Raw genomic sequence first — 20,568 nt, forward strand, 5'->3', positions numbered from 1 at the left:
GAGCTCACTGCCCAGCTGGCTGGACACTAGCCCAGATGCTTCAATCTCTCATTAAGGTATACGTAAGAAGTGGATGACAAAGATGACGGCATAAAGGAGGACCCTACCCCTGGGGAACTAAAGACCTGAGTTCCAGACCTCCTTAAAGCAGGTGTGGCCATCACTCCCGGTGGAGCCATGAAAGTGCTGGGAGCTAGGCAGGCGTGCTGCTCACCCACTCATGTCTATTTGCCCTAATATCAGTGTCACAGACAACCACTTCACCACAAGGGGGCGATCTCTCACCAGCTGCGGGTTCAAGAGCTGCCAGCATCCCATCTGGGCTGATGTGCAGACACCTAATAAATGAATGCAACCATCCACAACAATCAAGATTTGAAACATTTAATTATTTAATTGCTTTTTAAGAGATTATTGCTGCAATTAGGAAGAGAACGTTGAGGGAACGAGGAGGTTAAAGACAGAAGATTTAAAGGAGGCAAGTACCATTTTCCACGTATAAAACTGGCAATATGAAGTGACATGGCAGTATAGTCACATGTCTACTGACTTCTAATGCAGAAACAAGACAGTACAGTTTTTGCAGAGGCCAGTGGACATTTGCTAACAACATGATATTGTTAAGACATTCTGCCCACCTCTGCCGGACGGGGTGCTACTACAAGCAGATACACACAGAATGGAAAGCCCACAAATGTTAACTCAAACTAAGGCTCGTAAACATAAATTAAAGTGGCTACAGTAGGTCCCTTTGAAAAATAGTCCCATGACCTTCACCCCAGCCCAACCCCTGAGCAATGTTAGCACAGCACAGGGGCGGTCCTGGGGGGACAGTGGAGGAAGAGGACACTCTGTAGGGTGCATGCTTCTCCATTTTAGCAGCCGACAAACCACAGTGGTGCCTGCTGGGTGGGGCTGGGTCCCTGGACTTCCTCCAACATAATGAATGCACTGGAGACACAAAAGGCAATTCACCCACAGCTCCGACCACTCCTCCTCTCTCAGGAGATGCCCACCAGTTCAGCAACTGTAACACGCGCGCGCACACACACACACACACACACACACACACACCCCAACCACTCTTGGAACCCACAATGCACAGGATGACTGACACACACACACACACCCTGCAGCGACATGGCCAGTCACAGTTTTGTGTAGAAAGTACAGTGCAGAAGAACATTTTAGACAAAAGTGGTGAGGAGCTGGGGGAAATGGTCATGTTGGCTCCTGGCCAGCATACCCAGCGAGGGGGGCGAGAGGATACCAGCCTGAAGTGGCTGAATCTTCAGGAGTCCCTGAGAAGGGGAACGGACAGAGGAGTTTCTCCCAACCCAAACAAAACCTCAAAGACTGATCCCCACCCCTGGGCCTGGGTCAGGAATAGCCACCACTGCTCCCCGCTGAGGAAAAGGCACACATACAGTATGTCGTCACTAGGGTAGGACAGTGGCTCAGGTGAGATCCAGGCAGGCCCCATGCAGGGCAGAAAAGGTAGAAAGTGGGCACAGAGTTTGGCCCTGTCCCTGCACCGTTCTGAGCAACTAGTCTTAAGAAATCACAAGCCCTAGGCTACAACCGACATCATCTTGTTTCCCTATTCCAAATGTCCTCTCATCCTCGCCAGGGCTGAGAAGTGTCCAGTACCTGAGGCTGAACTGCCATAGTACCTTTGGGAGCTGAATGAGAGGAAGGAGGCTGTAAGAACACACCAATGGAACGAAACATTTTCCCTTGCCTTGGGGACTCACTCATACCCTCCTTGTACCAACTAGGATAAATCAAGGCAACTTGTGAAGGTGCTGTGAGCAAACATTCTCATACATGATGGCTTAAAGCAGTGAGGGAGGGGAGGTCTACAATGAACTTTGGTGACATATTTGAATTTACGTGCTCATCCTACCCCGATACTCAGAGAGGCAGCAATAGGCCAGGAGGTCCTAGATTCTCTGGGAATTACAGTCCCTTCCTAGTTCCAGAATAAACCAGTGGGGGCACAATTTCAAATACGAATCTCCAAAGATGGTGGAAACCAAATACCAAAGGGACTACACACTAGAAGAGGACCATGTACCACTGGACACGCCGCCTTGGCGGACTGGCCACTGCTGCAGAGTAACAAGGCCTGGGCAGCCTGTGTCTTGGGAGAAGAAAAGCTGCAGGAAACGTAACTCTGAGAGACAAGTGACCCACGCGGAGAGCAGGGCTGAAGAGCCTCCGGCTCAGAGTTACCGAGCACCCACCGGGAGAACTGTCACACGAATGCTTCCTATGTGACTAAAACCATCTGCTTGAGATGACAACGAAAACCTTTTTCTACCTCAAACTGCCCCAGCTTCCCTAAGGAATCAGGACAGGCCAGAGCTGCCACCCCATGATTAAGTGAAGGTAAAAGCTAGAAAGATTAGAGAAGGAAATGGTTAAAACAATTTCTGGGGTGATGTTTAGAACAAGGGCAAAATAATTACGTCATGGAATCCTTCGGGGCTTTCACATTAAAAACCACAAAAGGATGATGAAAGGAGGAACTCGAATCCTGAGGATCAAGCTGTCTTGTGTCTGTCTCATTGTGCTCTATGGAGCAAGACCAGATGTTGAATCTCCGTGGGGCCTGTTCCACACCCCAGAACCTTCTGAAGGCCAGAAGCCCTCGGGCTCAGCGGGGCTTCGGAGAGCCATTCATCTGGCTGCCCTGAGGTACAGTGTCTGTGCTGAAAAGGCTGTCCAGGAAGATCGAGGACAATTCTGCTACCTGGTTCCTGTCGACAGTGGTCTGGGCCATGCCATAGATCGCACCCTGCAAATCCAGTCACAGAATTGTTAATGATGAGGGATCCAGAACGGCTGTGCTCCTCCCCCCGATCCTTGCCTTGCATGTGGCCTCCTCTCCCCAACTCCATCCCCACCCCAGGCTCCATTCTATCAGAGGGATAGCCAGCTTGGTAAGTTTTCCCAGGTACTTGCCAGTCATCTGCCTTTCTGCCCAAAGGAACTATCCTGTGGGATTTTATGTAGAAAATTCAAGAGACAATTGGTTTATTGCCTCTCCTGTGTCAAATTTTTCTTTTCAAATGGACACTGCCACCACCTGCCTTTGCATACAGCACTTACAAATTTACAGGGTGCTTTATACTCAGTCTGTCCATTCCCTGGGAATGGACAAGGCAGAAATCATCAGCTACAATGAAATAAGGAAACAGGTTTGTGGATAAGAGGCAGAGGCAGGAACAGACTCAAGGTCACCTGGTTCTTTCAACCCCCTCCCCGTAACACCTAACCTTCAACAGAGAAGATAAAACCCCAAGTGCTCCTACCATTCCTGTGGCCTTTCCTTTAGGGTTCTTCATGATTTGAGTGACAGACTCTCGGACATCCTTTAGGAACTGTACGGCTACTCGCTTCCGGGTGTGTACTAACGTGACGCAGAAATGAATACTATGAGAGAAGAGAGACAAAGAGAGATGCACCTTAGAAAAAAATAATTTTGAAGTTATAAAATAAAGCAGCCCCCAGTACAGGCATTTATTGGTTGCTCCTTCACGTTACTTGTGACAAGTGTAGTCGTCCACACTGTCCCCAGCGCTGGGAACCAGGGCTCCCAAGTCCATGGCTTGTCAAGCACGGGCTGGCAGGAGGGCGTCTCGGCCTCATCGAGAACCTTCCTGGCAGAATGGATACAGCGGCTGCGCTGCCCCACCCCTCCCCTCAAAGTCTGTCCACCACTAGTTCCTCAGCCATGTGGCCTTTATCTTTATCTTAGATGATAAGCCCTCCTGGGGACAGGGCCATCGGCTGGGTCTTGAAGGGTGTCAGGGCAGAGAAGCAGCTCTAATGCCCCTGGAGGGCGTCTGTGGGGCAGAGGGATTGTGAAGAGGAAAAGGCAGAGTCAAATGGGGCTGGCAATGGTGCGAACGTGATCGGATCGGGGTACGTGGGGGACACGAAGAGCCCTATTCTGCGGGGGGAGTGCTGACTTAACGGCAGCATGGACGGTGAGGCTAGGGAAGCAGCAGGCCTGAAGGACCAGGAGCTCTGCGAGGTTGTTAGCTAAGTATTACTCAGGTACAAGTCGGTTTATAAGAGCAACATGAAGACCGTGTACAAGACGGATCTGAGAGTACAGAGAGAGTGGGGTTGGGAATCTTATGACAGACCCCTGATCTCAAGAGGCTGCCACCGAACTTTGCCAGAGTTTAAAGATAATGGTCCTGTTTTGATACTGAGATACTCCAGGTGTCTGGACAGAAATCCTAGATCCTACTGTTGCCACTAGTGCTGGGCCCTAGCAGCCCATCTCTGTATTTTCAGATCACCTTGCTACCCAAGTTCTTCAAAAGTCACAAAGCAAAGGAAGAAAAAGGGGCTTCTTCAAGTTTACCTGGACGGGAACTGCAGCTGGTTCAAGTTCCACCCCTTAGCAGTCATCAGATTAAACAGTCGGTAGATGTCAAAATCATGGGAGCCCAGAGCAATGACCGACAACTGAGGATCCCCAAAAACAAAGATGCCTTTGATATTTCCCAGTCTTAAAGCAAACAAGAAAAGGAACAGAAAGAAAATTCAGCCACATACGGTCCTCTGGTCATCATCTCTTTCATCACCCAATGTTTCCCTTACAGCCTAACCTTTTGGGCTTTAGTTTTCTCATCCTGTAAAATAAGGTATCTAGACTGAGATCAGTAATTCCTAAGCATTACAAATAGTCAAAGGCCCAAACCATATCTAGACCCAATGAATCAGAATCATTGGCTCCTAACCTGTCTGCCCAACTCCCAAATTATGATATCACCCCCAGGGACATCTGAGGAATAAGACACTTTTTCAAAATACTGAAAAAACAATTTCTCCATCCCTCAATTTTAAAAACATATGTAGTCCCTAAAGCAAGAACTAGTACAGTTCTCAACAGATAGGGATTATCAGAATCATATGTGGGCCTTTTTTCAAATGAAACATGTCCACTGGCCACTTTTATTCACCCTCAAGATTCTGAAAAAAGCCTCCCCAATCCTGGTGACACAGAGAGACAGGCAGTATGTGAACAGATATGCTCAACAGAGCACAGCTTAGTTCTAGCCTTAGCTTAACCCAAGATTACATCGCTGCCCCCTTCCCCATTCCTTCTCCAGTTCTTTTCTTATCCCAGTGATTCTCCAAGTGGGATTCCTAGACCAGCAGCATCAGCATCCACTGGGAACTTCCTAGAAATGCAAATGCTCAGGCCATTCCAGATCTAATGAGTTAGAACTCTAGGAGCAGGGCCCAGGAATCTGTACTTTAATAAGCCCTCCAGGTGATTAGGATGCATCCTCAAATTTCAGAACCACTGTCTTGTCTCAGTCATTAAACTGTCCCTCAGTACTTGGTAAGAGCTGCCAGTGGTTAAGACATCCTTGGAAACAAGAGGGCCTAGATCAGTGGTTCTCAGCCTTCTGGCCCTTTAAATACAGTTCCTCATGTTGTGACCCCCAACCATCAAATTATTTTTGTTGCTACTTCATAACTGTAATTTTACTACTGTTATGAATCATAAGGTAAATATCTAATATGCAGGATGGTCTTAGGCGACCCCTGTGAAAGGGTCGTTCGACCACCAAAGGGGTCGCGACCCACAGGTTGAGAACCGCTGGCCTAGATGAAGTGCTAACCTGACATTCCAAGTCACAGCAGAGCAAGGGAGCCCTATCCTCCCAGGCCAACACCACACTCCTAAGCTGCTGTCCTAAGCCCTTGGTCTCTCAGGAGACAGCGAATGGGCTGGGGCTACAGGTGCCTGGCCGGGCAGATGCCTTGAGCACACTAGCAGACAAAGCAAGAGACAAGGAGAATCCCAACCCTCCACATACTCTGACTTGAGGAAGCGAGACGTTTTGATGATCTGTTTGGTAGCTTCAACATAGCCGCTCTCACCGAAGTGCATCAAGGCAGCCCAGCAGGCTGCACTAATGCCACCAGGCCGTGAGCCCGCGACGGTTGGGGAAGCGTAGATGCCACCCTGCCAGTCTGGATCAACGAAGAACTGATAGCTCCTGTACTTCTTGTCACTGTATAACACCACGGAAGAGCCTTTGGGGGCATAGCCATACTGAGGGGAGAAGCAGACAGGTGATTGTACAATTCTGTTCAGCAGACCTGCCCTGGCACGCTGATCATGGAAAACTTTCCCTCACATTCTCTATGATGCTTCTCACTCACATTAAAAATTCAAACTTACAATGTTAACAGGTAGAGAGAACTGAAGGGATGGAGCTGAAACTCTATTTTAGGGATGAAGAATCCAAGGCCCAGGAGGAACAGTGCCTTGTCCTGCTAATCAGTTTACTTCCCCTTTCCCACCCAGCACGTGGTTTTCCTTATTTAAAACATTATTCCAGCCCTAGCCGGTTCGGCTCAGTGGATAGAGCGTCGGCCTGCGAGCTGAAAGGTCCCAGATTCGATTCCGATCAGGGGCACATGCTCAGGTTGTGGGCTCAATCCCCAGTGTGGGGCTTGCAGGAGGCAGCCAACCAATGATTCTCTCTCATCATTGATGTTTCTCTCTCTCTCTCCCTCTTCCTTCCTCTCTGAAATCAATCAAAATATATTTTAAAAAATAATAAATAAATCATTATTCCAGGGCAGTATGTCAGGATGAAAGCAAAGATAAAGTGCCACTGGAAGCCAGGAATCCAAGTCACTCAGGTCAACTACAATCACGACCTCACTCCCTTCTCATCCTTGTTCACTTACTAGTACACTTCCTTTCTACTAAGAGCTTCAGAATCTAGAAGCTATTTCATCCAGTTTTACAATGAACTGATCTAGATTTTGTCTCAGTCCATGAGGGGGGGCAGGAATGGACATTTCAAACATTGCAAGCCAAACATTCCTGAGCACGTTAAGTTCTTCCCTTTTTCCAAAGGACTTTCCATCAGCATACTCCTGCCACAGGTGCAGGAACCCAGCAGCATGGGAGCTGCAGCATTTACATACCTCCCTCAGGAATCCCAATTAAACCTCCCTCCATCCTCCCCTCAGATCGCCTCAAGGCTCAGGGAACTTTTTTTTTTTTTTTAATATATTTTTATTGATTTCAGAGAGGAAGGGAGAGGAAGAGAGAGATAGAAGCATAAATGATGAGAGGGAATCATTGATTGGCTGTCACAGGTACGTTGGACCAAGCCTGCAACCCAGGCATGTGCCCTTGACCAGAATCGAACCTGGTACCCTTCAGTCCGTAAGCCGATGCTCTATCCACTGAGCCAAACCAGCTAGGGCGGGAACTAACTCTAAAAAGGGCCACTACACTAACATGTCCCAGTTATAGAAATTCTCTCAGCCATAAGACACAAAAATAATGGGTTCCTTTCCACTATTGCTTGTCATCTCTATCACTGTACCCTGTCACCTGAATCAGCTGCCCTGGTGAAAGCAAAGAGCCAGATTTCATTTTACATTTTGGGAAAAGCTAATGCTTTAACCAATTTATTTTGTTGATAATGGTCAAAATAATCAGCTGTCTCCTCTGACTGACATTTGGTCCCTTCCGTAGCTCACCTTATGGGTATCCGCTGAAATGCTGGTCACACCTTTCACCCGGAAATCAAATGGTTGCTCCAGTGGGTATCCTGCTTTCTCCATAAAGACGATGAGAAAGCCCCCCAGACAAGCGTCTACATGAAGAGGTATTTTGTATTTGACAGCCAGCTAGTTCCAAAAAACAAAGACCATAAGAGAATTTCATTTACAGCCCTGTAACAAAAACTTTGCAAGACATGGGTGGAAAAGTGGGCTGTAACTATAAGGCCATTATGTACTACTAGAGGCCCGGTGCACGAAATTCGTGCACTTGGGGGGGGGGGGAGGATCCCCCTCAGCCTGTGCCCTCGCGCAGTCTGGGAGCCGTCAGTCGGACATCCTTAGCACTGCTGTGGAGGTGGGAGAGGCTCCTGCCACCGCCGCTGCGCTTGCCAGCCATGAGACCGGCTTCTGGCTGAGTAGTGCTCCCCCTGTGGGAGTGCACTGACCACCAGGGGGCAGCTCCTCCATTGAGCATCTGCTCCCTGGTGGCCAGTGAGCATCATAGCGACCAGTTATTCTGCTGTTTGGTCAATTTGCATATTAGCCTTTTATTATATAGGATATCTTCCATGTTTTAAAAAGCTGGCTACTTTTTGACATTCCCAATAAAAAGAGTTCATCTTTCAAATGTATTTAGCCTTCAAAATAATTCATCTGAAATGTGGTGTTTATTTTATATTTAAATATGCAGGCCCTCAAATTCACTGCAAAATCATGCAGAAAATGAGCACCACTCTGATTCCGGCTGCCTCTGGAGTGGGTCCAAGGTCCTGCTTGCTAACTTCCCAGCAGGTAAGGAGGGAGGGTGTGCTATGGAGCAGCAGATTGAATACCACCCTTTGGTAGGCATGCTCCTAAATGCAGATCATTTCCTGATCTGAATTGAAATGTTAGTCCTACCCCCAAATATCCCATTTAAACAAAGACTTCTTCCTTCTATTCTCCTCCCCTACAGCAGAAGCCAGTAACCTTCAGAGGCTCCAAACAGAGCTGCAGAGTTTACCACAGAGCTGATGAGAGCTATTCACCACCCATGTGCTAAAATCTAAATTCAAAATCGCTTCTATTTGCCAAATACTGTACCATGAGATTCTATTTTAAAATCTCAGTTTCACTGCCTAGGGGTCCCTTTTTCTCACATACCTTGGCCACTTCAGGAACAGGATCGATCACACCATGAGGGAACTGTGGGGTAGAACAGACGAGCATGGCAGTGTTCCTAGAGATGGCTCTTCTCATTGCCTAGGAGTTACACGTGGGAAGGAAAATGAGCATCCACATCTCAGTTACTCTCCTATTGCCCTAACAAGATTAATCTATTATCGTATTTTGTCTACGAACTTCAGTTTCACTACTGGCCCCTCCTTCACCTCTCCAACCTGGGAGAAGCCTGCTGCCCACCATGGTAGCAGAATACAAACAAGGCTAGATGGGTCCACTGGGGGAAGAGAGCACAATACAAAAACAGCAAAATCCTTGTGAGGGAAAAAGAATATTGGGCTAAGAGGTAAAAGCCAACTAGCAGTGAAACCTGGTGTAAACTACTTCACTCCACCCAGTCCGTTTCCTCATCTATGAACTGCAATAATACTAGCAGCTTCTATGACCTCCCTGGGCTGCCCCAGGCTCCAATGAAATTCCGATAGCACTCTGAATACTGGAAAGTTCTATACAAATGCAAGGCATAAAATTAATCAAGAAAGGAATATTATTCAGCCTTAAAAAGAAAAGAAATCCTGCCATTTTTTACTACATGGGTGAACCTGGACGACACTACGCTAACTTAAGCCAGGAACAGAAAGACAAATATTGCATGATCTCACTTAGATCTAAAAACCTGAACCTATAGAAGCAGAGAGTAGAAAGGTGGCTGCCAGGGGTTGGGAGTGGAGGAATGGGGAGATGTTGGTCAAGGGGTACCAAGTTTCATGCATCCATATGTTCATAGCAGCACAATTCACCATAGCTAAGATCTGGAAACAGCCTAAGTGCCCATCAGTAGATGAATGGATTAGAAAACTGTGGTACATCTACACGATGGAATACTATGCTGCTGTAAAAAAGAAGGAACTCTTACCATTTGCAACGTCATGGATGGAACTGGAGAGCATTATGCTAAGTGAAATAAGCCAGTCAATGAAGGAAAAATACCACATGATCTCACTCATTCATGGATAACAGAGACCATTATAAACTTATGAACAAAAATAGATACAGAGGCAGAGCTGCCTCAAACAGATTGTCAAACTGCAGCGGGAAGGCCGGGGAGGGTTGGGGGGCAGGAGGGAGGGGGGTAAGAGATCAACCGAAGGACTTGTATGCATACATATAAGCATAACCAATGGACATAAGACACTGGGGGGTAGGGGAGGCCAGGGGATTGTCAAGGGCGGAAAAAAAAAAAGGACACATATGTAATACCCTTTGTAATACTTTAAGCAATAAAATAAAAAAAAAAGGGGGGGTACCAAGTTTCAATTACACAAATACATTCTGGAGATATTGTATTGCCATGTGACTACTAAACAAGTTTTGTTAATACTGCATTGTATATTTAAAATTTAATTAGAGATCTACAGGGCAGTCTTAAATATTTCAACCATGAAAAAAAAAAAAAAGAAAAATGTTAACTGTGCAAGGTGATGAAAATGTTAAACGCTTGAATGTGTTGACTATTTCACAATGTATACTGACATCAAAACATTAAGTTGCACTCCTTAAATATATACAATTTTTAATTTGTCAATTAATTGTACATTAATGCCTCAATAAAGACGAGGGGAATAATGCTAATGCTAATAAACTGGAATAGTTTACTTATGGAAAAAATCATTACTTTATACTGGCAATGGTGCTCACTCAGGCCAATCAAAACCACAGTGACACCCTGGCTGGTTTTGTACATCCTGTACACCAAAAGGTTCGATTCCCAGTCAGGGCATCTCTCTCTCTTTCTTTCTCTCTCCTCTCTCTCCCCCCTCTCTTAGGGCATCTCTCTCTCTCTCTCTCTCTCTCTGTCTCTCAGGGCATCTCTCTCTCTCTCTCTCTCAAATCAATAAAAACATATCCTCCAGTTAGGATTTTTTTAAAAGTTTTAAAAAAAACATACAAACCACAGTGAGTCTTAGAGCAAGTTAGGACATGCTTATTTCACAAACAGAGAAGAGAAGGTGGCGGTGCTGAAGCAAACCCGGGTCTTTACAGTTAAGAACAAACGGATGAATCTGTGCAAAGACTGAGGCTGTACTCAATCAGCACTGCCAGTGGAAGATTTTGCAACTCTGGCCACTACAATCAAAGACATTTTGAGCCTGTCTGCATGTGACACTGGAAAAAAACAGTCAACTGGGTACACTTCCTGCTTCTCAGAGCCCAGGGCAGACAATGGCCCTTCAGAGGAACTCACCCGAACATCCACCTCCATCATTTTGTTCAGTGGAACCCGTATAATCTTCATCCCAAAATAATGGGCTGCCTTGTCAAACGCAGCATGGGCACTCTGGGGGGCCACACTAAGAGACAGGAAGCAGAGAACAAGGGAATGCGGTTCAAAAGAACATAGTTGCAGCTCATCTAAAACATCAGGAGTAAACTTCTGATTACTTTTCCTCAAAAATTTTGAAGTGTTTATATTTACTTTTTAAGCACAAAAAGAGATATTCTAAGGAACCTTCTCCCTACTATTTAGGAAATCATTTTGGCAACAGGAAAAACTTGGAAGTAATCCTACATCGAAGGATCCAAAATATAAACTAGGGCTGACAGGTAAGAGAACGGGGAATTTGGATCAAATTAACATAAAACGGTTGCCTATCCAAAGACCGGCACATCAGAGGAGAGCAAGCTTCCTGACACGGTACAGGGTGAGGCAGGAAATGTAAGCTTGCTTGGCAGGGCTGTTAAAGCAGCAGCCAAGCATCAGATCAAAGGTCCCCTCCATCTTTGAAAGACCACGATCCTATAAGAAACTATAATCCCCATCTGCACTGCACACTTGGAAGTAGCATTTCAAATAGTATTAAAAAAGGAAACTGAGTCATAGTTAAGTATTTGCTTTCAGACTTCCCTCAATGGTTCCACGCTTACAATTAACCTGTTCCCTTTAACGGAGAAAAAGCTCTCTTACTAAGTACCAAGCACCAAAGATTTAGCTTAAAGAAAGATGGCAGCCTGATTTACTCTCTTAGGCTAAGTAGGAATTGCAGCATGAGATCATGCGCAACCAAGTCCTAGTCACTGACACTTGTGGGAAAAACATTAACCAAATAATGTATAAACACACTGTACAAGGAGAGGGTCTACAGAAAAAAAAATGCAACCAAATAGCGAAACTATGGGGTGGGCCCTAGCCAGTTTGTCTCGGTGGATAGAGTGTCGGCCTGCGGACTAAAGGGCCCCAAGTTTGATTCTGGTCAGGGGCACGTGCACGGGTTGCAGGCTCAATCCACGGTAGGGGGTGTGCAGGAAGCAGCTAATCAATGATTCTCTCTCATCATTGATATTTCTCTCTCTCTCCCTCTCCCTTGCTGTCTGAAATCAATACAAATATATTGCAAAAAAAACCCAAAAATCTATGGGGTGGCAATATGGGTAAACCTCAAAAAGATTAAAGAATTTTCTATCCCATAAAACTACCCTTAGCTTGAAATTTTTTTCTTTAAATATATTTTTATTAATTTCAGAGAGGAAGGGGGAGAGAGAGAAAGAAACATCAATGATGAGAGAGACTCATCGATTGGCTGCCTCCTGCACGCCCCCTACTGGGGATTGAGCCCGCAACCCAGACATGTGCCCTGACCAGGAATCCAACAGGTGACTTCCTGGTTCCTGGGTCAATGCTCACCCATTGACCCACACCAGCCAAGCTAGCTTGAAATTTTCTTAGGGGAACCCCAAAGCAGCCTGTAATATAACTTTCATTGAACTAATATAAACAGAGAGCGTTCCTCAGGCTCCAAATAATTTATAATAAATATCACAGAATTCATAGATGTAGTCTTGTCACTTAGAAAAAGGATCTCATTTTTGCTTGCAGTATATGTACCATTTATAAAAGAGAGGTGGGGGTCAGGGTATGTGTGGGGGGCGGGTGATTTTGAAAATTAACTGGCTAATCCACTTAGGATTTTGGTGAATGTGAAGAGAGAAGAGTCAAGGACACAGGACAGGAGGAAAGAGGACTAGAATGGCCAAAGGAAGAGAAGATGCTGAAAGCAGTCAGGGTGCTTCAGGCAGCAGCATTCCAGACAAATCTCAGCAGGGGGTTGGGAGAACGACACAGCCCCACACACATACATTTCTGGAGTTCTGATCCCGTTCTCTAAGGCCAGGTCCCGATAAGCTTTGCAGGCCATCAGTATGCTTTCTGTACCCCCAGAGGTCACCTGTGAAAAAGGAGAGATGTCATTTGTGGAGGGAAGTTAGGGGTAGTTATCAGCCTGCCCTGATGTTGACGGTGGTTGGTACAGAAAGAGGTAAGGTCTTGTGTGCCACAGGGGAGACACTGTTACATCTTCCAGAAGGGAAACCTGGTTTCACTTGCTAAGCCCACGCTGGGTTCAGGAGAAGAGTGAAAACACTAACTAACAATGAGCAGAAGCTCCATGCTGTCTGGACAACTTGCACATCTGCCCAGATCTGTGCACAATCCATTTCCACATTAATTCTCCAACTGCAGATAGGATAATGCATTTTACACCATTCAAAAGCATCAGGATTGACTTTGATTTACATTTTCAATGCCCACTGAGAACGTGATTGTGAAGTTACAATTCTAGTAAACTATGCAATATATTAGAAGACAAAGAACAATAATTAGGCATTCCAAAGTGAACTTCTGGTTTTTAACAGGTTTAAAAAAAAAAAGAAGCCTCTACCTAGTTTGTTATCTGAAATCAAAACAAAAATCCTGATGTTTCCAAATGAAATAAAATGTTTTCCTGAAGCGAGGTCTACCAACTCTGATACAGGCAACAAAAAGACTCAGCGGGCATTTCAGTCATCCTACTGACCCCAGGGGACTACAGTCCATAAAGGTGCGGGCCAGTCTGCTCATGACAGTATTCCAAGCACCAAGCCTCGTAGCAGACACCTAACAGACCCTCAATTAACATTTCTTAATGCCTGGGCTGACTCTCAGTAAGCCATGACTAACACAGGCATATCATACCCTCCTGGCTATCTTTTGATAACATCTAAGAATGAATAATTTTAAAACAAGCCGAAAAAGAAAAGCCATAGCACTGAGCTAGGTGGATATTTTCTTAAATTTACCATTTCCAAAGACTCAGAGGATCTTATATAGCTTTTTCATTACACAGGTGAGCTGATGAGAGACTAAAGTGATGCCCCCAATGTCATCCATTAGCATCTGTTGCTAAGAAGTAAAACTTCCTACGTTTTTGTATTTAGTGTAGCTAAGTATGAGACAGAATGAGAGAGGGTGATTACTGAAACTTCCTAAAATAATATCCATATATAGGACAAATAGCATTGGATAACAAATCCCAGTAGTCAGGAGTTATATGGAAGGTTAGCTGAGAAAAGTTGAATCATTTTTGATTCAGGAAGTCTTCATGAAACATGTGACCATCATCCACAAAGTAATGCACTGAACGTCGGCATAGCACACTTGTGTGTAGTCTCTGCACTTCAATGCTGGAGAAGACAAAAGTGCTTACAGCTGAGGTCAGCTCTGCAAATCAGCAGCATGTCCTGTGCTCCAGCACAAAACCTCAGCATGTCACATGAGAAGTCAAACCAGCTGTGAAGCAAGTCGGAAAAGCACCAGCAAAGTCAGTCTCCAGGGAGTCCATCTCTTACTAAGGTCAAGTAATGACATAAGCAAAAATATTTCCAAACCCTAGTTACTCACTTCACATGTCCTATATTTAGTTCAATAGTTAATCAAATCAACATTGATATTTGTTAAGCAAATATCAGTGTATTTTTTACTATTAAAGCTGGGATACCTTAATTCTACTTCTAATTCTTATTTCTGATCCCCAAATTCTGTGTTTAAAGATTCTCCCATTTCCCTCCTCCCTCTGAACCCAAAGGGAAATGAAAATTTAGTTGTGAAGTAAGAGGCTCCAATCACTACTTGTTATGTTAGTCAACTTCTTTTAACATTTATAGTAATTCTCACTCTAACAAATGAAATGTGTGTCAAAAACAAGAGCAGGACATGACCTGTTTGGAAATTTTTCTTTTAGGTGACGTTTGGTCTTACTGACATTTGCATAAGCCAGTTTCCTTGGCAACTTAATTTCTTTTGGTATATAGTCCCCTCTCATCCATTTTGAGGCAAATGAAGTTAATAAAAGGAAAAAAGTTGAAGGCTAAAGAACAAGAAGTGTAATACCTTAAATGGGAATAGTCTAAAGACAGCCCAACCCTCAGGCTTTGTCTTCACGTTCCCCACCTCTGAGCTTTCTTCACTGAAAGCAGCTCCTCAAGAGAGAGACGGAGGCACATACAGAGACAGAGGCAGACTGAGAAGCTGAATGATCCCAGAGATTTCAGTCTAAAGTCTAAGCTTTAGAAGAGATTGGCGATCTTAGGCTCCATCCTTCTCCTGAGCCCTGACACATCCACTAAAGAAGATTGTAACAGGAGAGACATGGCTTAGTTGTACCTACGCAAAAACAAAGTACAAATACCCTAGCGCCAGACTTCCGGAACACTAAAACTACTTCACGGACTTCCTCCCAATACCTGGAAGACTAAAAAAAACAGTAGTAACAACGTGTAATAAGAACCAAAGGAGGAACGAGATATAATCTGATGCAATAAACTTCAAATACTGGCAATGAAAGGAAGAAACAAGTTTCCAATCCATAGCAGAGAGCAAAACACAATACATATTCCCTCTTCTAAGCCCTGGAAGTTATCCAGGCAACTCAGCAAAATCCTGACCATTCTCATTAATACTCCCAAATCTTCGGAGAAGCAAATGGAAGGGGTTTCCTTATCTTCTCTCCTGCTCTTCAGATCAGAGTGGTAGACACGGCAGCTAGGGAGAAAGAGCAAAATGCGGAGAGAACATCTGGACTGATTCTTTAAAGTGGAGACTGCAGAAATACAAGATGGGTTAAGGAAATAATCAAAGCCCAATGGGTATTATTCCCTTCCAACCAGGCAGAGTGAACTCCGGTATGGTTAACTTTTAACAAACTATCAGAAGATGAGACCTAGATATACTGAAATACAGGTGTAACAAAGCTTTAGCTAAATCCTGCCTCAACCAAATGCTCTCAGACAAGAAATCACCCACCACGCATCAGAACAAATAGAATGTCCAGAGAGAGTCACCTAAGCATGAGCCAAGATGAAAGAAAATGGCATGGCAACGATGCAAACATACAAGGAAAAAAGCGTGCAAAATAAAGCCAACTCCAACGGTAACCACCTAAGGAGAAGGACATTCCTCATAGCCGTTGCTCACTACAAGACAACATCATCAGATCATGAATTCCAGAAAAGAGTTGAAAAGCTGGACACTGAAACAACAAAATGAGACTGCAAACTTTAAAAAAACACAGTCCCAACCAGCACCGATGCAGAACTAGAAGCAGAAAGGAACAGAATAAACACGGCTGAGAATAAAAAGTCTGACTTAGAGGAAAGGCTTAAGATAGGGTTAGTGAACCCAGATAAGTAAGACAGAGACTGAAAGATCAATGTCCCTCCACACTTGGAGAACTATGTCCGTGTGGCTGCCGTAACCAGAAAGCGTCCAGAGAAGAAAGACAGGGCTGGGTGGCATCTGTTTGGAAATCGTATTCCCTAAGGAACAGCTGAGTAACCTAGGAAAAACAGGAAGAGATTCAGGGGTAGAGAGGCTTTCAAGTACACAAAGGTCTCTCACATGGAAAAAAACACACAAAACAGTCATGGAACTTCTATCGCCAGCAATACAGATCATATACCTTGGGCAATGCTCCTACCTGAAACGAAAAAACCTGGTAAGCCCTAACCAGTTTGACTCAGTGGTTAGGCCCCTGGACTAAAGGGTCATGGGTTTGATTCTGGTCAAGGTCACATAATACCTCGTTTGCAGGCTCAATCCCCCAGCCTGCTCAGGGCGCATGCGGGAGGCAATCACTCGATGTGTCTCACATCAATGTTTCCCTCTTTGTCTCTCCCCCTCCCTTCCACTCTCTCTAAAAAAATCAATGGAAAAATATCCCCAGGTGAGGATTCATTTTTTAAAAAACCTTATAAAACATTACTTTTTTTTAATATCTGCCACTGAGCTAACGTAAAGGAGTATCTGAAAGTGCAAACAAAACAAAATCAAGAATCCTACAAAATAAGTGAGTGCCAAAGCTGGCTTTAACTCTGAGGGTGGCTGCCAATCCCAAGAGTCCTTAAACTCCCATGCCCATTCAAGAACAGGAGATAAATTTAGGACCTGCCCAAAGTAAGGAGGCTAATGGGAGATGACTGAAGAACAATGGAATTACACCCACAATCTGAGGGGTACAAGAAAAAAATCCCACTGGTACAGAAGAGGACATCAAGAAAAATTGCTGTTGCTCAGGTAAAGAAAAATAAGGATTTCTAAACCATGTATGAAAAGGCAGCTTTAAGTGAGTTTGTGGTCTGAACTCAACTACCTCTGTAGTGCAAAACTATAAGCTATGAACTGGACTAAAATTGGTTCCAATGTGGTAGTACTTCCCAGCAACTGACAGAAGTAATTACAAACCTTTTCTGGAAGAACTTAACTTAAATCTAGGCCTTAAAGTTAAGTTCCCAGGAAAATGAGTGGTTTATAGTAAAAAAAATAAATAAAAAACACAACTATAAGGATGCAAGACAACACGAGCGAAACCAGCAGAAACAGAAAGATAAGGCCATGAGCAATGGAATTGTCAGAAAAGAATCCTATCTAATAAAAGGGTAATATGCAAATTGACAGAATGGTGGAACGACCAGTTGCTATGACACACACTGACCACCAGGGGACAGGTGCTCAACACAGGTGTTGCCCCCTGGTAGTCAGTGTGCTCCCACAAGCCGGGCTGATGGCTGGCGAGCACGGTGGCAATGGTGTCAGTCAAACCGGGCTGAGAAGACCCTCCACCCCTAAGTGCATGAATGTCATGCACCAGGCTTCTAGTATAAAATAATTACATGCAACATATATAAATAAACTAAAAGCCAAGGGACAATAAAGAACCACCAAACAGATTTAAAAAACAAAAGAAGAGCTCAGCCCACATGGCTCAGCTGGTTGAGCGCTGTCCTGTGCACCAAAGGGTTGCTGGTTCAATTCCTGGTTAGGGCACCATCCCTGGTCGGGGCATGTACTAAAGGCAACAGATCAAAATCAATCTCTCTCTCTCTCCCCCCACCCCCCATCCCTTTCCTCCTCTAATGAGGATTGAACGAATGAACGAACAAACCAAATAGAATTCTCAAGAATGAAAAATACAGTAAACAAAATTTAAAAACCCAATGGAAGACTAAAATGTAATTAGACACAACTAATAAGGGAATTAATAAAATCCCTGTACTGATGACACAGCTCCAACAATTAGCAGCTCATTGCCAGTCTTTTCATCTACCCCAACTGCCCCAGGCATTGCTGCTACTGAGAATATCAGTTGTTCTAATAGTTACACCTTTTCAGGTAGTTTTGTTTTGTTTTTTCCTGGCTGCTTTAAACCCTGTTTTAGCCTTTCTCAATCTGCCCTTCATGTTTCTTAACTTTGCTTTTGTACTTTCTATTTATTTGTCTCTCTGGATTCTTTTTCCAGTTGTTTTAAAATCTGTCTTGTTCCATAAATTTTACTTAGAAACCATGTAAGTATTTTACAGAGTTATAAATGAACCAGGGTTCCTTGCACAAATGGCTGACCCCGGGTTTAGAGCAGAAACGTACAAGATGAACATGGAATAATAAAAATATTTTGTCAAAAAAAAGGGGAAGAATGGAAGCTTTACTAGTAAAAGACGATGTGAGTCATGCAAAAGGACCCAGGAACCGAAATTAGAAAGCTCCCACTGGCCAAAAATGGAGCGATTTGGGCATCAATTTGAGTAACAACTCGAATGGACTGAAACATACATAATTTCCTTATCCACCCTACTGTTGATAGACATCTGATTTATTTCCAGTTTTTAGCTATCATGAGCAATGCTGTTATGAATATACATCTATCCTAATACACACATGTCTTTTTAGGATATATTCTGAGTTGGAGAATTTCAGGGTCTTAAGACTTCTATCTTCAACTTTATTGGGTAAGGTCAATCTGTTTTGTGCTTGTTTAACCTTTGGTCTCTTAAAAGACATCGTCTCATGGCACAGGAGAACACTACATACTGTAAGTATATTGTCATCTACCCTCTATGTCACACTGTTCATCAAAATGCCATACGAGAACCTGTTATTGGTCCAGTTTGTAACTATTTTGGAATTATTTTTGGGAAATGAATGCCATGAATACCAGTTCTGTTACCTACTGAATATTTGAACATGTTCATTTACCATGGTGCCAACATAATAGTAAAACAATACAGTTTACTGGAAAAACACAAAAAGTAACTATTAAAAGTTATTGTTTTTGGATGGGCCCTTCGATAATTAAACTTGCAGACTTTATAATGATTACAAAAGTATCTGATAGGGTGAGCACCTCTAGGTTACCACTGCAGCACACTGGGTTAAATCTAACTCTATGCTGCATAAGCTGAGATTTCATTTTTTCTAGGAAGAGAGTATTAGTTTGTAGTAACAAATCTAAACAGAAGTTTATCAATCACAGTTTAGGAAAACTAACAAATGTTTACTGAAAAGAATAGTTAAAACGTGTGTCTTAAATACAAATGATACCATCTTCCCGTATTCCTAAACCAACTAAATGATATTCGATTTATGGCAAAATCAGAAAGTAAACTTCCAGCTCAATTAAAATGAGAAAGTATAAAAACAAGTCACTACGACATGGTTCAACAAATTATATACGTAAATGGATAGGAAGGTGGGTGAATGGAAGAAAAGGAGGAAGGGAAAGAAGGAAGCAGAGAGCAGATAGGGCAAAATATATTTAGCGAATCCAGGGTGTTCTTTAAACTATTCTGGCAACTTTATGTAAATGTAAAGTTTTTCAAAGTAAAAAATTGAAGAGAAAGATTATCTAGAAGAATATATGCCAAAATGTTGATACTCTATGAATTACAAAACTACAAGCAGTATTTTTATTTTTTAAATATATTTTTATTGATTTCAGAGAGGAAGGAAGAGGGAGAGATAGAAACATCAATGATGAGAGAGAATCATTGACTGGCTGCCTTCTACACGCCCCCTACTGGGGATCACTCCCGCAACCCAAGCATGTACCCTTGACTGGAATCGAACCGGGGACCCTTCAGTCCACAGGCCAATGCTCTATCCACTGAGCCACACTGGCTAGGGCTACAAACAGTATTTTTTTTTTTAAATATATTTTATTGAGCTTTTACAGAGAGGAAGGGAGAGAGATAGAGAGTTAGAAACATCGATGAGAGAGAAACATCGATCAGCTGCCTCCTGCACATCTCTTACTGGGGATATGCCCGCAACCCAGGTACATGCCCTTGACCGAAATCGCACCCGGAATCCCTCAGTCCGCAGGCCGACGCTCTATCCACTGAGCCAAACCGGTTTCGGCCAAACAGTATTTTTCAATTGCTGTTAATCTGGATCTTTCTACAATAATCACATATCATTTACGTAATAAAAAAAGGAAAATGTTCTAAATAAATTTTCCTATTTTAAGCTAAAAAAAATACTGGATGCCACCTGCATATACTTACACATCCACAAGAATCCGGTCCCCCATTGAAAAGGGAACAAGCTATCCTCACAATCTCTGCTTCTATCTTCCGGAGTCCTGGGAAGATATCTGGATGCAGGGGATTACTCCATGCAAAATCTCCATAAGCCTGCAAAGGAAAGCAAGCAGATATGAAGCAAGACAATTAAACTGTACAGAACAATCATACACTAAACCA

The 20,568-nt window shown here is 43.8% G+C and overlaps 1 protein-coding gene and 1 long non-coding RNA gene across 2 annotated transcripts in view; one reads left to right on the forward strand and one right to left on the reverse strand.

The window, feature by feature from the left end:
- Positions 1 to 368: 368 nt before the first annotated feature.
- The window catches only part of SGPL1 (sphingosine-1-phosphate lyase 1), a 57,627-nt gene continuing 37,427 nt past the window's right edge, over positions 369 to 20,568 (reverse strand). Inside the window, exons 7-15 of the mRNA XM_081104866.1 lie at positions 20,371 to 20,499; positions 12,859 to 12,947; positions 10,970 to 11,075; positions 8,707 to 8,805; positions 7,540 to 7,689; positions 5,850 to 6,088; positions 4,382 to 4,528; positions 3,318 to 3,438; positions 369 to 2,800 (exon numbers count right to left, since the gene is read on the reverse strand). Of these exons, the coding sequence (XP_080960992.1) occupies positions 2,660 to 2,800; positions 3,318 to 3,438; positions 4,382 to 4,528; positions 5,850 to 6,088; positions 7,540 to 7,689; positions 8,707 to 8,805; positions 10,970 to 11,075; positions 12,859 to 12,947; positions 20,371 to 20,499 (1,221 nt within the window). The 3' untranslated portion in view covers positions 369 to 2,659. The remainder of the gene's footprint in view (positions 2,801 to 3,317; positions 3,439 to 4,381; positions 4,529 to 5,849; positions 6,089 to 7,539; positions 7,690 to 8,706; positions 8,806 to 10,969; positions 11,076 to 12,858; positions 12,948 to 20,370; positions 20,500 to 20,568) is intronic.
- Positions 7,475 to 10,164, forward strand: LOC308528946. Its single transcript, XR_013996742.1, has 3 exons — positions 7,475 to 7,667; positions 8,255 to 8,355; positions 8,519 to 10,164. It is a non-coding gene; the product is annotated as an uncharacterized lncRNA (long non-coding RNA).

Source organism: Myotis nattereri (assembly GCF_964212035.1).
Source record: "Myotis nattereri genome assembly, chromosome: 13".
In the NCBI taxonomy this organism is placed as follows: Eukaryota; Metazoa; Chordata; class Mammalia; order Chiroptera; family Vespertilionidae; genus Myotis; species Myotis nattereri.